We start from the raw sequence: 18,239 nt of genomic DNA, 5'->3' as shown, positions 1-18,239 counted from the left end.
GTCTTTTCATTAAGAAATCTAAGTCATGGGGTCAGCTGGGTGGCTCAGTGGATGGAGAGCGAACTTAGAGAGGGGAGGTTCTGGGTTCAAATCTGGCCTCAGACACTTCCCAGCTGTGTGACCTTGGGCAAGTCACTTAACCCCCATTGCCTAGCCCTTACCACTCTTCTGTCTTAGAACCAATTGGTTCTAAGACAGAAGGTGAGGGTTTTTTTATTTAAAAAAGAAGTCTAAGTCATGGTGTGAATAGGATGAGAAAACAAATGATCACTGTTATCATGGAAAGATTCATTTGAATCTTTGTAAATATTGCCCTATCATTGTAGCTATGTATCTACTATATAAGAGATGATTATATGTAGCTAGAGTTAGATCTGTTTCATGAATTAGGGTTGGGTGGTGGTGCAACAAAAGATCTAAATTTGGAGTCAAAGGACCAAGTTTCAGATCCTTGACACTGTGTCACTTTGGGCAAGTGAAAACATTTCTTGGTCTCGGTTTCCCCAAAGAGTCATTGGTTTAGCACTAAAAGGTAACTCAAAGTCCTTCTTGCTCAACCCTCTCATTTTACAAATAAGGAAACAGAGTCAGGGAGATACAAAGGTAACAATCATCACAGATGGTATTACAACTCAGATCTGATGACTTCTGAATTCTTTTGAACCAAATGCTTGATGGGAGTCTAAATTCCCTTGCTACTTTAGATTTATGATATTATGGCATGATGAAAAGAACATGTATAGAACTTATACTGAAGAGAAACTATTCAAATATTTAGTAACTATGTGACCAGAGAGGAATTAATTCTCTGAGACTCAATTTTTATAGCTGCAAAATGGGAATAATACTATTTGTTCCACCCCCACTACCCCACAGAATTTCTACCAGGCAAGTACTAAAAGGGCTACATAAATACATGCTCCTGTTCTTCAGTCATTTTCCAGTCTTGTCTGACTTTTCATTATCTCATTTAGGAGTTTCTTGGCAAAGATTCTAGAGTGCTTTGTATTCATTTTCTCGGTGACTTAAAGCAAATAAAGCTTAAGTAACTTGCCCAATCAGGGTTGCATAGCTAATACGTTTCTGAGGAGATTTGAACTCAGGTCTCCTTGACTCCCTGTCTAGTCTTCTATCTAATGAACTATTTATCCAAAGATCTTGGAATGGTCTACTATTTCCTCCTCCAGTTCATTTTACAGATAAGGAAATTAAGGTAAATAGGGCTGAATGACTTGTCCAGGGGTCACCCAGCTAGTAAATATCTGGGTTAGGATTTGAACTCAGGTCCAGGGCTTGATCATATTTATAATTGCCCTTTTGACAAGTTATAGTAATTGGTTGATATTGGCTATGTTTCTAGGATTTGTAACTTTGGGAAGTTGGATAGTCTTTCAAAAGATGAGATCTTAACTGCTTCCAAAATAGGTGTTTATTCAAAGTAGCTGTGGATAAAGGTCATCGGGTTGCAGCCAATATAGTGATGGAACTCAGAACCAAGCCAGCTTCAGATCCTCAGATTATGAGTATATTATGCATCACTTCAGCTGGGCTGGGTTCTTGCTAGCTCAGAAGATCCTACCAGACTTTCACTCTGCTGTCTCTGTCTTAGAAAACCCAGAGTCAAGTCAATACCTACCACGGGGGCATCAAGAGAAAGACTTTATTGGAGGTATTGGCAAAAGGAAAAGAATTAGGATGGGCAAAATGATGAAGTTAGAACCAATGTGTTTCCTTTGCTCCGGGAACCTGTGCTTACAAAAGAACTTTATTGTTGGACAGGAGTCCAGACTCCCCCTTTTTTCTGTTGCTTGGCATTTGGGGATGGGGTTCAGAACTGTGATTTCATCAGTCAGATTTCCCCTAGGAATGTATATTCGCAATGACAACTTATTAGAGTCTTGGAGGGGTTTCTGGGACCACGAGAGATTAAATGATTTGTCCAAGATTTCAGAATCAGTATGTACAACTCGCTATCTACTACCCTACACTGCCTTTCTTTGTATAAGCAGGCAAATATTGAGCTTTCAAAATCACCCAACCTTTCTAGCCTTCAAGTTGAAAAATGATTGATCTTATATTATAACTCATAAAAATAGTTTGAGGTGAATTTTAATGCATTTCAAAACATGAATGATGTCTGCTTTTATACAGCTGTATTTTCCACATTTCATTTTTCATATGCTGGCTATTGTTTAGATTAAACTTGGAACAGAAATATCGAGATAAGCAGAAGGATACTGCTGTGGCAATCAATATTCTATAGATTTGCAGAATTTTACAGGAGAGAAGGAAACTAAGAAATCAAATATGCAGTAGAATAGGAAAGTGCTAATAAGCCACAAAATTAGTTGAATTTATTAATGCTTTTCAAAGAAGAAGGAATGGATTAGTGAAATGAGAACCTGAAATGTATAATTAATCTGTTTTAGAAATGAACCCCTTTATCACTCTCTGGGCACACAAAAGTAGAACAAGGCAATGGACGATTGTGTGTTTTTTTGTCATGTATAAATTGCTGGGTTCTTAACTTTACTGGTGATCTCAATAGGAGAGAAAGAAAGAAAGAAATAGAAAGAGGGAGAGAGGGAAGGAAGGAGAGAGGGAGGAAGGGAGAAAGGAAGGTAGGAAGGAAGAAAGGAAGGAAGAAAGGAAGGAAGGAAGGAAGGAAGGAAGGAAGGAAGGAAGGAAGGAAGGAAGGGAGGGAGGGAGGGAAGGAGGGAGGGAGGAAGGAAGGAAGAGAGGGAGGGAGGGAGGGAGGGAAGGAGGGAGGGAGGAAGGAAGGAAGGGAGGGAGGGAGGGAGGGAGGGAGGGAGGAAGGAAGGAAGGAAGGAAGGAAGGAAGGGAGGGAGGGAGGGAGGGAGGGAGGGAGGCAGGGAGGAAGGAAGGGAGGAAGGAAGGGAGGAAGGAAGGAAGGAAGGAAGGAAGGAAGGAAGGAAGGAAGGAAGGAAGGAAGGAAGGAAGGAAGGAAGGAAGGAAGGAAGGAAGGAAGGAAGGAAGGAAGGGAGGGAGGGAGGGAGGGAGGGAGGAAGGGAGGAAGGGAGGAAGGGAGGAAGGGAGGAAGGGAGGAAGGGAGGAAGGAAGAAAGAAAAGTCATTTCCTCGCCAAATCTAAAGCTCTTTGTTAAAGCAAATCAAATCCAGTGTGTTTTACCATTCCAGAAAGTATGCTATTAAAATTCAGGAAATCAGAGTTTTGAAGTATCTTTTAATTTCCACAAGGAACTCAGGGCTTATAATTAAAAATAATCATCATTCATTGACTTCTTTGCTTAACATGCCTCAGCTGTCTATATGCATTCTATGGAAGAGTAGAAAGGCATATAAGGGGAACTAATTATATTTCTTAGAATAAGTACTCAGTTTCCCCTGGGGGAAAATCAATTTATTGAATATATGTCTTCAGTCTTGGGGTAGAGGAAAATTATACTCTCCCAAATGGCCCCAAAACTCTCTCTAGTGCCCCATCCTTGTGGGTATGATCAATCTGGAAAATTTTAAGAAGAAGCTGGAAAAATGGCAGCCTACCTGTGATGGTAGGACCAGCATAGAGAAATGTGAAGATGTGTGTGTCTTTGTGACTAAAGCACCTCTTCAGCATCACCTACATTTTGGAAGATATTTTCTAATCCATCTGCTTCTAGTAGACCAAGACTCCTCTGGAAGACTATTTGTCAAAGGGGACTCTGATTTCCATTTTTGGAGGGAGTGCCAAATACAATATAGAAGCTTGACATATTTAAGAAATGAAGCAATTTGGTCTCAAACACTATGTAGCTCTGTGACCCATAGCAAGTCACTTAATCCTGTTTGCCTCAGTTTCCTCACCAGTAAAATGAGCTAGAGCAGAAAATGGCAAATGTTATCTTTGCCAAGAAAATGCCAAACAGGGTCATAAAGAGTCAGACAAGACTCAACAAGAGGAAGTGCTGTGGCTCAGTGGTTAAAAAAAAAAAAGCCCTGGAAATGGAAAGTCCTGGATTCAAATTTGGCCTCAGATACTTCCAACCTCTGTGACCCTGGGCAGCTCACTTTACCCCCACAGCCTAGCCTTTACAGTTCTTCTGCCATGAAACTAATACATAGTACTGATTCTAAACTGGAAGGTTTTTAATGTTTGAACAGCAAAAACCTTTACCCTAGTTGTTTCTTATGGATTTGATGTGCTTTCTCCAACCTCTTGGAACTATGGCTCTAAGATTCAACTAAAATGCAACCTTTGATATGACACTTTCCTTGGTTCTTCCTAGTTTTTGATTCTTTGCTTCCCTAAAGTGACCTTTTATGTGCTTTGCACATATATGCATATATGCATGTTATCTCTGTATACCTCTCCATAGTCAGAATATCTAGCTTTTACCTAGCCCTTTATAATTTGCAAAGTGCTTTTTCTCATTTCATTCTCACAATAATCTAATTAGGTAGGAGCTTTTTATTCTTATTCCTATTTCATAGATGAGGAAATTGAGGCTAAGGGGTCAAATGACTGGCTCAGGATCACACAGTTAAGTATCTAAGGCTGGATTAGAGCTTCATTCTTCTTGACTCCAAATCTAACATTCTATCCATTATGACATTTAGTTTCTCTGGCTCACTGGGGCAGGGAATCTCTTCCTTCTCAATTTATCATATTTGTTTATCCGCCTCACAAAAATATAACCTCTTTAGAGGCAGGGACAATTCATTTTATCTTTCTAGTCTGTAGGACCTAATACAACACCTTGCATATAATGGGTATTTAATAAATGTGTTTGGGATCAGAAGATGTGGGAGTGCGACTCTTAACGCCAATTCCCTAGCCTTTGCTGCTCTTCTGTCTTAAAAGCGATATTAAGACAGAAAGAAGGTCAGAGTTTTTTTAAAAAGCCTAGCTCCGACAGGAAAGGGTTTCTCAAACAAAAATAAAATAAAATTGGAACCTTCATTAAAAAAAATTACTAGGGCTATAAAGACAAAAACAAACAAGCAAATCAATATTCTTTGTCCTCAAAGAACTTACACTTCCCTGGAGGATTCAAAAAGATATTTTGAAGATAAAGAACACTATCAACTTGGGAAGGGGTGTAAATCCTGAAAGACTTCCCATAGGAAGCAGCACCTATACCATGACTTGAAATCTACTAAGGCATCCAAGAAGTGGAGAGGAGGAAGAATGCTTTTGATTAGAAGGTATGCTTAGCTCTCCCTGATAACTTTATTGAACTAGAGCAGGAGAAGGCAAAAGAGTATGGAGACATTTCATAATGAAATAAAAATGTGAAATAATAGATGAGAGAAATGATAAAGTAGATGGTAGAAAACATGGAGGAAAGCCTCAACAAAATGGATCAGGCTTTCTTTGGGTCTCCATCTCCCTTTCAGGTTCAAGAACCATACTGGACCAGATGCAAATTGTAATTTGCTAGTAAGTTTCCTGTTTCTCTCTAAGCACACATCAAGGCTTTTCGGTGTTGGAAAAGTAGTTAAAGCAAGAGGTGTTATGGCAAAAGAAAACAATCACGGAGTACCCTGGCCACAGGGGATAGGATTTCATCTTGTTCAGATTTAATGAGAGTACTGTAAGGTACAGAAGGGTCTGTCTGGTTTTCCAATCACAGGAACCCTCTATATCGAGGTCTTGCAACCAAAACAACACCTAAGAGGAACAGCTATAAACTTAAGTGCCTAATGAAGATTCTAAATGAGAGTTGCAGAGGGAAAGGAAAGAAAAATCTAAAATTCACACTTCCTCTTAGAGTTGAAAGAGAAAATCAAAGAATTATTTTGGATTTGAAATAGTACTAAGAACAATGTAATTTCATACCTTCGTTGGAAGATAATATGAGAGGGGAAGCTAGATTGCATCCTGAATAGAATGCCAAGCCTGGTATCCAGAGGACCTGAGTTCAAATCTGAACTGAGACAGTTCCTAGATGTTTGACCCTGGGCAAGTCACTTAACTTCATTTGCCTAGCCCTCACTGCTCTTCTATCTTAGAACTGATTCTAAGACAGAAGATAAGGGTTTATTATTTTTTATTTAAAAAAGAGGATAATTGGTAAGTGAATATTTTTTTAGGAATTAGTGATCAGTGATAGGTTGATTGATTAGAAATAATTTTACTCCTAAATTCTGGTTAGCATATGATTAATTTATATACTACTCAATTCCTTCTAATTCTAGGCTTTGGAATCTATTAATTAGGGAGTATTTAGTGACTTTGGAAAATAGTTTCAGTAGAATGCTAGGGATGAAAATCTGACTGCAGAGGGGTAATAAAGCATGAAAATCAGGAAGAGCATACTTTCTAGAGGTAAGCCAGAGACATGGAAATGAAGGGAATGAATTTGTAGAGATTGGGGGATTCATTTGAGAGATTGGCAGAATGGAGAGTCAAGTTTTCTGTTTGTTTTCCTTTCGTTTTTAGGACAGCAGAGAACTGCACATGTTTCTCTGTACAAGGATACCATCCACTAGAGATGAAAGAATTGGATCTAAAGAGGTCTTAATAGGAGCAAAGCTTCTAGAAGGAGAGAGAATCAGAATCTCAGAATTTGGGAGTGTGGAAGGACCTAAATGGTCAACCACTCCAACTCAAGTACCAAAGGATTTCCCACTATAACCTATCTAACAGTGGTTTCCATCCAATCTCTGCTTCAAGACTCTCCTGGAAGAACTCATTATCCCTCAAGGAAGCCTATTCCACTTTTAGATAGCTCTGATTATTAGGAAGTTTTCCCTAACATCCAGCCTAAACTGGTCTCATTTTTGAAGTTTATTTATTTAATTAAATGATTTAGAATAGTTTTCCATAGTTACATGATTCATGTTCTTTCCCTCCCCTCCTCCTACCCCCCCATAGCCAATGCACAGTTTCACTGGGTTTTCCATGTGTCACTGATCAAGACCTATTTCCATATTATTAGTATTTGCACTAGGGTCATTGCTAAACTGGTCTTTTTTGCAACATCTATTCATTGCTCCTGGTCCTGCCTTCTGGAGCCAAATGGAAGAAATCCTGTATCCCAAGTTGGACATGACAGATCACTTTTGGGGGACTATGTTCATTCCAGGGTACCACATTTTAGGAAGGGTGCTGACAAGATGGAGGGTGACCAAGGATTTGGGAGACAGAGATAAAGAGAAACAGAGATAGAGATACAGCTCCAACCACTGCGGAATTGAGAGTTAATAGAATCTAGTGGCTGAAGTGCTGGACTTGGGGTTAGGATAAAATTTGCTTCGAGCCTGGGGGACTCAGAATTTACTGCTTTTATATACCCATCTCCCCAAGCTTCGTTTTCTTCAGTAGTAAAACAAAGATAATGATGCCTATGCTAATTACTTCTCAAGATTGCTATTAGCTTCAAATGGCATAATGTATAAAAATGTTTTTGCAAGCCTGAAAGCACTATAAATATCAACAATCAGTTATGTGTACTATTTTGTAAAATACTATTGTTGAATGTATTAAAATGTATTCCCTCACCCCAGAATGTCTGTCTCTCTCTGTCTCTCTGTCTCCATCTCTGTCTGTCTTTCTTTCTCTCTCCCTCTCATTTTATAGATAAGGAACTGGGACTTAGAGAGGTTACGCCATTTGCCAAAGGTAACATCAGTGATAAAGAGGAGAGTCTGTTCCTCTGACTCTAAATCCCACATTATGCCACACACCCTAAGACCATGAGGTTTAGCCACCTTTTCCATTTTCTGAATGGTGTCTGAGGACAGGGTACCCACCCCCCCATTTGCCAAGGCTCTTTCCACTGCCAATAATAAATGAAGTTCATGAAGGTGCTAAAGCGATCTCAGAAAAGTACATCACAGTATAGACTGGTGACCAGAAGTAAGCCTGAGAAACTTACAAAAGTGGAATGATAAGGTCTTTCTTGGAAAATTTGATTATTCTTCCTTGACAGGTAAAAACCACTTATGATAGTGTGAATCTTGGCATCCTAGGATAATTTGTTTGGGCCACACTACTATGAGATTCCAGCTTCTAAAAGGAGATGATAATTCCAATTTGAACCCAGGTCAAGTAAATTCACAATGTCGGATTCTGCATCATGGATTATATGTATGGGGGGTGGAGGGTGTCTTTCCTTTATAAGATAAGAGATCCAGATGGAAGAGACCATCTAGTTGAATCCCCTCATTTTATAAAGGACAAGTGTGAGGTCCTGAGTCGTTAGTGGCAGAATCTACATTTGAACTCAGTCTCTGTGGCTACATATTTAGTTTAATTTCCATCACATCCAATTATACTCCATTGAAAAAGGCTAAATATCCCTTCTTATCTTAGGGATGCATATTCACTAAAAGGCAAATTAAGACTTTTTCCATAGCATTTTACTTATTAAAAATGTTTAGCAATAAATATTATGTATTCAAAGCAAGATGCTTAAGATAGGGTTTGGTTGTATGGCTTCACTGGTATGTAGAGCCCTTGGGTGAAGAAACTCCCTCTACCAACCCATGTCTTTGCTACTTACTGTCTCAGCTTCCTAGAGGGCTGAAGTGACTTGTGCAGTCATACAACCAAGACTTAGCAAAGGCAGGATTTGATCCCAGATCATCTGGGCTGTGAGGCTGCCTCACTTTTGACTACACTCCATTGCATTTTAGCATGTTTCAGAAAATAATTTAAATGAAATTGTCATTTCTGTCAAACACTTGTCAATCTAGCCTTTTTTTTTAACTGATGGCTTAATGAATTTTATCATCAAGCTTGCTAGAAATGAAAGTTTGAAATCTCCATGAGGTCTGAGCAAATATTTTTCTTCTTCAAATGAATGGTAAAATTAGAACAAAATATGGCACAGTACCTTTTCTGAGTCAGTGATGATTTATTGTGGAAATAATTTCATACTTTCCAACATCCAGAAGTTGACTGATAAATATTCTCTTCAGTCATTTTAAACTCTTTTACATTTTAATATTTCAACTTTGATTACTTTCTAAGATTCTAAATCAATTAAAATGACAAATTCAGAATTCAAGAGACACCTCCAACTTCTCACTCTTTCACTTCCAAGATTCTTCAGAGTAAAATATGGAGGTAAGTAAAATATGGAATAATTTTTTGTCTGCTAGTTAATTTACACCATAAACTAAACCTAGTAGTGAGTCAATATATCACAATTAAGTTTTTGGATATTCTAGTAACTTTTAGAACTGAATTATATTATTAAATTTGCCTTTAGAATTTTAAACTTTCTTACCTAATGTCTTTACGGGGTCAGAATAATCAGAGTCAGTAAATTGTCCATAATATTTGTTGCCCTAAATTTAAATCTGTAAAAAAGAAGGAAATTAAATGTCAACGTTTCATTTCACATAAATTTTATAACATACACATATATTTATTTAATAGTAAAAATGAAAACCACTTTTTTATTTCCAAGGGAATCAGTTTACAAGCTTTAATTTAAATGCCATACACCAGCATGACAATTATGTGCCATCAATACATTTATTATGCAAAAGGAACCCTAGAATTTAAGGAAAAAACAACTTTAAAATGTGCCCAAAGTTTTAATCGCCTGCTAAACCCGAGCACTTAAGAACATAAAGTTTCTCTATGCCACTCCCAGCTTCCCATGTACTGTGTTAAATCCAGTCTGTACCTATGAAATGTGTAGCTTAAAATGATGTGTGTTATATGTAATCAGCTTTCTGCACTCTGCATAACCAATGGAAGTGATCGTGATCTACAAAACCTTAAATAGGGGAAAGTGTAAAAGCATTATGACATCAGGCATTTTGACAATGCTGACATTCAGGACACCTCTGTTCTAATCCTAACTCCATTACTAGATTTTGTAGGATTAAAAATGGATTGGAACTAAAAATTCTGATCAAGGTATTGACCCAGCATGACTCGCTAGAAGACTGATGATAAATTATGTTTTCCCTTCTCTTGGCAGAAATGTGCAGAATGAGTTGTACTAAAGCTCACTAATTGAAGACTTTGTAGCTAAGTACAACCTTGTTATTTCATTGTTTAGGAAATTTAGGTCCACTGAAGTTAAGAGATATATCTGTGGGCATATAAGCTTTCCTTGTCTGGAAATTTGCAGATTTATTTTGTGTGGAGTCAGAGGAGTTGAAGGGGGGCAGTCAGTGGGTAGGGATAGAGAAGCACAAAAAAAGAAGAAAAGAAGGAGGGAAGAAAGAAAGAAAGAAAGAAAGAAAGAGAGAGGGAGAAGAAAGAAAGAAAGAAAGAAAGAAAGAAAGAAAGAAAGAGAGAGAGAGAGAAGAGAGAGAGAGAGAGAGAGAGAAAGAAAGAAAGAAAGAAAGAAAGAAAGAGAAAGAAAGAAAGAAAGAAAGAAAGAAAGAAAGAAAGAAAGAAAGAAAGAAAGAAAGAAAGAAAGAAAGAAAGAAAGAAAGAAAGAAAGAAAGAAAGAAAGAAAGAGAGAGAGAGAGAAAGAAAGAGAGAAAGAGAGAGAGAGAAAGAGAGAGAGAGAAAGAAAGAGAGAGAGAGAGAGAGAGAAAGAGAGAAAAGAGAGAGAAAGAGAGAAAGAGAGAAAGAGAGAGAAAGAGAGAAAGAGAGAAAGAGAGAAAGAGAGAAAGAGAGAAAGAGAGAAAGAGAGAAAGAGAGAAAGAGAGAAAGAGAGAAAGAAAGAAAGAAAGAAAGAAAGAAAGAAAGAAAGAAAGAAAGAAAGAAAGAAAGAAAGAAAGAAAGAAAGAAAGAAAGAAAGAAAGAAAGAAAGAAAGAAAGAAAGAAAGAAAGAAAAAGAAAGAAAGAAAGGAAGAAAGGAAGGAGGGAAGGAAGGAGGGAAGGAAGGAAGGAAGGAAGGAAGGAAGGAAGGAAGGAAGGAAGGAAGGAAGGAAGCTCAATGGCTTCCACTTAGCTTCCTGATTTCAATTTAGTTTACTGATTTCAGCAATTACTGATTTCAACAATGAAAATCCTTTTCTGTTTAAATAAATAAAGATTAACATATTTATGGTAAGATAGTATGACAGCTCATGGAGTATGTTAGTCCACTGTGTTGTAACATCACCACTTGTCCTCCATTCTGTGAATTTCAAAACTACTCAACCCTGTTCAAACCATTCTTTAGAGGATGGGATTTGGCTATTTCCTGATCAATAACAATAGAGATACTTGGAATGACAGAATCAGGTCTTGGAAACTACAATCTCCACCCTACTAAAGGTAACAGGATTTAGGAAGGGCTGCAGCAAAGCTCAAGATTTAATAATTTGAGAATGTGGCCTTCAACAGACATGTGCAAAGGGGACAGACCCCTGGGCAGTCCTGGGTGAAGCTAGAGCCACCATTGGCACAGGTGAGACACAGGAAGTGAGATAGAGGAGAGCTGAGGAGGCTGGGACTTCCTGTGTGGAGGGAGAGTGTGGTAGTGGGAGCCTGGTGCTTGGAGTGGAGGCCCTCAGACTGTTTCTCCATTTTGGTCACATGAGTGATAGGGACTGATCTCTTTTCTTTGCCTCGGCTATCCAGGGCCTTGGGCCTTTGGCCCAGCCTAAGCAGAGTGGGTATTTAAGCCCTATTCCCTTCTCTACCCCGCCCCCCTCATACCTTTCTTCCTCCTGTTAGTAATTAAAAACTCCATAAAAGGTTGACGGCTGACTTGAGTTTTCATTTAGGAATTACATAGCTGAATTCCTTGGCGACCTTAAATTAATATATATCAGTCTTTTAAAGTGATTTCCATGTCACAATTCCTAAGGGGAACAAATATCTACATAGTGTTGCAGTGCATTAAGCATATCCTGTAGGCAGCACCATCTGAAGGCTATGGCCATAATGTGAAGTGGAATAAGTCCTGAAATGGAATCAGAGGACCTAGATGTACACCTTGATTTGGTTATTTATGATCTCTTGACATTGGGCCAATCACTCTTATTTCTTTGAACTTAATTATTCTCATCTGCAAGATGAAGAGGCTGAACTAGATGGTTACTACGAGGTCCTTTCTAGCTAGGTGGAACAATGGGTATTAGATTTGGTGTCAGGAAGACCCGAGTTCATATTCTGTCTCAAATATTATCTGTCAGCCAATTAGTAGCTTTTAAGCTTTAGCAAGGCCAGTGCTGAGCATGGAAAGAACTCTGCTCTCAAGGGATAGAACATGTAACCAGATATGAACAAATAAGACATATAAAGGAAAATTTGAAGATAATCTCAGATGGAAGGCGTTAGCAGCATTAAGGGGGGACCAAAAAAAGCTTCTCGCAAATGAGAATTTGGCTATGACTTGAGGGAAGACGCAGAAGGTTGGAAGTGGCTTTGAAGAAAAAGAGTTACAGTCAAGGAGCCAATGAACTAACTCGGGGTTAAGAAACATAGTGATGTTGGTTAGGAACAGTAAGGAGGTGAGAGTCACTGGATTGCAGAGTAAATAAAGGAGAGTATGTGACAGTGGGCAAATCACTTAAACTCTCAGTATATCCATTTCCACATTTGTGCAGAAGAGATAATAATGGCATCCACTTCACAGGGTTATTTTGGGGGTCAAATGTGATAACATATATAAAGTGCTTTACAAACCTTAAAATACAACATCAATGCCAGCCATTATTAAATCTCTGAACATTTGTAATCTCCAAATAAGCTAGATGAACCCCTGATTACAATATTTAAGAAAAAAAAAGTTCATGGCAAGAAGACCCCGAGAATTCAGCTTTCCCTACAGGGAGTCTAGAACATAGAATGCAAAGCACACTAAAGTAGAAATTAAGAGGTTTTTTTAAGTGAACTATTAATTCCCACGTTTCTCACAGTCATAAAAGTCCACGTCTTTTTACAATAATTTTCTCCTGCTGATTCACTGTGGCTGTGAATCACAGAACACCAAAATCTGTGAAGAATGAAAATCTCAAGTGACTTAAAGGGCAATACAAACCTCATGCTGGAGTCATGGATGTTGTAGTGTATTATGCATGAGTGGGGCAAGAGAAATTGCACTGGTGACTATTTATGACACAGAGAGATGAGCTGGTGAGATGGTTACATATTTCAGAAGGCAGGCAACAGATGGACAAAGCCACTGCTGCCCTCCTACCCACAGGAGATCTAAAGAGAGTGACTCTGGTGCACGGAAAAGCTACTCTATGGGGAAATTCATGGAAAGAGATATTAATTACACAGGACATCAGGGAGTGAAACTGTTATGATCTGCCCCTGTTATCTACATCTCCCTCCTTTTCATTCCTTATGGAATCCCAAATTTCCTTGAAAGTTCAGTACAAGTACCAACTTCTGTATAAGACCTTTCCTGATTCCTTCTCATATTTTGCTAGTGACTCCCCTCAAATTAATTACCTTACATTTATTTTGTATATTTTTTGTGTGGGTATCTTTACTCCCAATCAGCTCATTACAGGCAGGGATTACCCTTTTTTCTTTTTTTCTCTGTTACTTTTATCTTTGAATTCTCGGCACATAGTAGGTGCTTAATAAATGTTAGTTGAGGCTATCGATTATATCAGTGCTCACACCGATGAGTCTCACATGCCCTCAGTCATCTAAGGAATTATCAACCTGGAAGGCAGAAGAGCAGAGATTCTACTTACACATACTGTTTTCTTGGTTTCAGGGGACCATTGCAAATCTTGTCTTCATTGCCTGGTATCAGACATGTATTATCAGCACCTATGACATACACGTCGTCAAGGCTGCTAAGCTGTAGCTTTCCATCTGTGCAGGGTGGGTTGGGAAAACCTTCATTGGCAAAATATGGCCTCGGTTTCTTGTAGTATGCATCGTACCACTTTGTAATATTTATATCATGCTGAGCTAATTTCAGAGTGGAAGAAGAGGCACAGATAATGACTTTGATCAGTACACAAATATATTTTCAAAGAGGCAATAACTTGGTGAATCAGAAGGATGCTGACTCTAGTATGCTAAAAACGGGAAATTTCTTGTGACCAACAAAATATTTAAAACATCATTTTTGCCCATGGCATCATTATTCGGTTGGTAGCATCATGCATTCAGACCTAAATATGATGACTGGTACCATTTGATGTTGTTTTTAATACGCGTAAAATCAAGCTATGGCATGACATCTGAGTCACACCTAAGCCAGAGAGGTGTCTGTTCTGGTACTAAATGTTCTTTACTCAGCAATTCAGACTCAACTAATGCATTTCTAATGCATGTTTTTCAGTGACAGTTATGGTACCTCCTGTTTCTGAAACCAGCACTTGAACATTTTTGATGGGTCCATGGTCATCATTATAATAACAAATTGGCATTCTGATTGTAATAGTTTTTGAAGTAACAAGCACAGCTCCAGTGGCATCATAGACTGGGATTGGCTTATTTTTAGGTCTTGCTGGTGCTGTAATAAAAGAAAAATATTTTAAAATTTAATATTCTTTGTTTTACATAATTGTATGCATAAAATCTATATTAGATTATATACAGTTTCAAGAAGGAGGGAGGGATGAGAGTGAGGAGGCAGATAATATGAAATTCAAATTTTTTTAAATGCTAAAAATTGTTTTTGTATGTAATTGGATAAAAATAAAATGCTATTTTAAAATCATAATGTTTTTGTTAATGAAAAATGACAAGACAACTTCCATTCCTATTTTTCTGAGTATTCAGGAAACATTTATCAAACATTATCTCCTTTGATCTCTATTTGAAATCTATCTTATTTGATCTCTAAATGATCTATAAGGATCATTTAAGGTAGTAAGTGTAACAATATCTACATTTTACAGAGAAGAAAATTGATTCCCAGAGAACACAGATGATTTTCCTAGGGTCACAAAGCTCTGTGTCAATGTCAGGGCAATATCGTCCTCAATTCTGAGGACCCAGAAGATATATTGATTATTGTTATTATCTTTTAAGATCTATCGTGAATTTATCTGGCTCAGTCAGAACTCAATCTTTGTTTACATCTGGGTTTGCTTTCTCATGTTTTTGTTTTATTATAAAATTAATTTCTTTCAAAAATAGTATAAAATAAAACATAAGCAATTCAATTCAACAAATATTCATTAAGCCTCTACTGTGTACTTGCCTCTTATTTTTTTAGAACTAATTATATAGGAGACAGCTAATTGGTTCAGTAGATTGAGAATCAGGCTTAGAGATGGGTTAAAATGTGATTTTGGGTTAAAATGTGACCTTATCTGGCTTGGGAAATCATTTAACCCTCATTTTCTATACCTTATTATTCTTCTGCCTTTGGAACCAACATACATCATTGATTTAAGACAAAAGGTAAGGGTTTAAAAATGAACTAATTATATAAATTGAGAGATATTATAGCATAATGTAAGAAGACTGGTCTTGGAGTCAGGATGCTCTGAGTTAAATTTATCTCTCTCTTTCTCTCTCTCTCTCTCTCCACACGCACACACACACACACACACACACACACATATACATACATACATACATACATATATATATACATACATACATATATATATATATATATATATATATATATATATATATATATATATATATATATATACTTAAAATGTAGGTGACTCTGGGGAAATCACTTACCCTCTCACTGAAAGGAATTCCCTCCTCAAATAGTCCTTAAGCATTTTTTTTCTGACATTGCATTGTATTTGATTACATCATGTGCCTTATATTATATAGATGTTATTATATTATATATATATATATATATATATATATACCTTATATTAACTAGATGTTACAGTGTATAGAGTATAGAGATTACAGTCAGGAAGACCTGAGTTCAAATCCCATCTTGAACACTTTCTTGTTGTATAACCCTGAACTTACCTCTTAAGCTCTGCCTACTTTGTATTTCTCATCTATAAAATGGGCATAACGAAGAGTCTCTATGAAGAACAAGTAAGATAATGTATGTATATATATATATATATATATATATATATATATATATAACAAAAAGTATCTAAAAGTCTTCTTGACTTTAAGACCAGCATACTGTCCATGACCACCTAGCTGCTCCTAGCAGCCAATATATTATTGTTGAAAGAGGGCTAGCCTTGGGGCCACAAAGACCTGAATTCAAGTCCTAACTGATACAAACTGACCAGGGAGAGTCACTTAAATTTTCAGAATTCTAGGAAAATCAGACTAGAAGTGGAAGATAAGATGTCTTTGATTGAGGAAATGATTTTATTAGGAATTCCCTACACCAATGAAATTGTAGTCCATTCCTTATCAATTATTTTTGTATTATTATTGATATTATCATTATTATCATTATTATCATTATTAGTATTGTTATTATTACCATTTAAAAATTTTTTTGAGACAATGTGGAAAGAGGGGCAGAGTTCTGGGCTTGGAGTAAGGCTCAAATCCTCCTTCTTATATTAATTAGCTATATGACCCTGTCAATGGGGTATGGTGGGAGAAGCCTTGAGTTTTATTCATAAAAGCTGGAAATGTGTGATAGAGCCTGATCTATGCCACTCACTACCCATATGACCTTGGACAAATCACTTAATTTCTATGGGTCTCAGTCCCCCCAAGTGCAAAAGGAGATTAGCCTAGGTGACTTCTTGAGTCCACTGTGAAATGATATGGGGATGGTAGTTTCGAGTTCGGTTCCTGCTACTTCCCTTTTGACCACAGACAAGGGACTTCCAGCTCCTCCAGCAAACTTAATGCTCTTTTTCCTATAATCTTTTATTTCTAATAGATACCAGACAAATGGGCTAGGGAAAAAATATCAATTCATTTCTAGGAGTGGTTCTGGTGATTCGCCAGTCATTATGGGGAACAGAGTTTGAAATTGGTGAAACCAAACAAGGCAATGACATCTGTCTGGATCTTTGAGGTCCTTTCAAGTGTTTCATCCATGAATCTCTTGGCTTCTTTGTCTCTCAGGCAACTCTCAGCATTTATGTAAGAAGCTTTAGATAGATAGGAGGGAGCTCTCTATGTCTAGGAAATCACAGGTCTTTCCCTAAAATGAATGACATGTTTAATTCCCCGAGGAAAGGTGGAATTAATTTGTTCTTTTTTCAGAGGTAAGATGAACCTTCTTATACTTACCCTTAATGTCCATCGTTATTCTCATCTGAGCTTTGGGCCCTGCACCTGCACCATTAACAGCATACACCTGAAAAAAGGAGATGATACCTGAATATTTTCAAACAGTGATTATCTTCATTCTTTTTGTATCCTTCATTTCATCTGTTTTATTCAGTCCATTCCTCCATTTAATGGCATAGGCAGATATAGAAATGAAGGGCATAATAACCATTCATAATTACCCATTATCTATTTCCAATATCTATTCCATTATTTATCAAGACTGGCATTCTACTGAGGATACAGATCCTCGATACAGATCCCTGAGAATAAAGTGCAAGTAGTTGAATCTGTTCTTTTACCAGAAACAGATAGTGAAATGTGGTCTTTGTTTGGGATCATGAAAGATAAAAAATAGGTGTTCTTAACTCAAGGGCTCTATGAACATATTTTTAGGGGATTAATGGGAAAATTAATGGAAATTTTAATTTTTTCATGTGTGATTGCCTGGGAAAATTCCATTTTATTTTCACTAAATCTAATAGAAACAAAGCATTTCTTTCAATTATAAATTTTTAAAAATATCCTAAGGGGCCCAAAAGGTTTTATTGGACTGCCAAAGGGGTTCATGATACAAAAAAGGATAAGAACCCCTGATATAGGGTTTAATCAAATACTGAGAATGGTGCAATTAATTTAAGCAAAGGCACCCAAATCTCTAGTCTTACACTTTCTCCATGTGCTTTCTTTATCGCCTTAAACATCTGGTTCAGCCTCTCTGTAGCTAAGTAACTCCATGGTTTTCTTTAAATCCATATTCAAGATCCTCTTTTCTCTCTGCTCTGTGATGAAACTCTATTCCTCTAGCCTCCTAGTTTTCCTGTATTAAATCATTCCCCTGAAAGTTACCCTTTATACCCTTCTTCACCCCTGCCCTAAGAGATCTACAGACATAACCTGCATAATAGAGCATATACACATAAAACATTTCTGCTTGTATGCAGAGTGTGTGATCAAATGTGAATTCTTTCTATTAACTTTGCTTTTAAGGAATTGCACATGCAAGAGATATTTTATCTGGCTGTTTTTTTCTACCTCAATAAACAAATATTAGGTTTGCAAGCTATTTTCTTTAAACTTGACAAAAAAATTTAGTATTACCAAAAAAAAAATAAGTAGCAATATGTTTTAGACTTATTCTTTGAACTGTTCATGGGGAATGCAAGTAATATATTGCAATGAGATCATACATATGAAATTTGATATAAATTGGCATAAAAAGC

The 18,239-nt window shown here is 37.2% G+C and overlaps 1 protein-coding gene across 1 annotated transcript in view; it reads right to left on the bottom strand.

Moving 5' to 3' along the window:
* PTPRQ (protein tyrosine phosphatase receptor type Q) overlaps positions 1-18,239 on the bottom strand; it is a 336,616-nt gene that overhangs the window by 70,983 nt on the left and 247,394 nt on the right. The window contains 5 exon segments of the mRNA XM_056798554.1: positions 9,197-9,244; positions 9,247-9,269; positions 13,518-13,740; positions 14,132-14,290; positions 16,978-17,044. Of these exon segments, the coding sequence (XP_056654532.1) occupies positions 9,197-9,244; positions 9,247-9,269; positions 13,518-13,740; positions 14,132-14,290; positions 16,978-17,044 (520 nt within the window).

This window comes from Monodelphis domestica, chromosome 5, assembly GCF_027887165.1.
Source record: "Monodelphis domestica isolate mMonDom1 chromosome 5, mMonDom1.pri, whole genome shotgun sequence".
Lineage (NCBI taxonomy): Eukaryota > Metazoa > Chordata > Mammalia > Didelphimorphia > Didelphidae > Monodelphis > Monodelphis domestica.
This window is presented reverse-complemented; position numbering and strand designations above follow the sequence as displayed.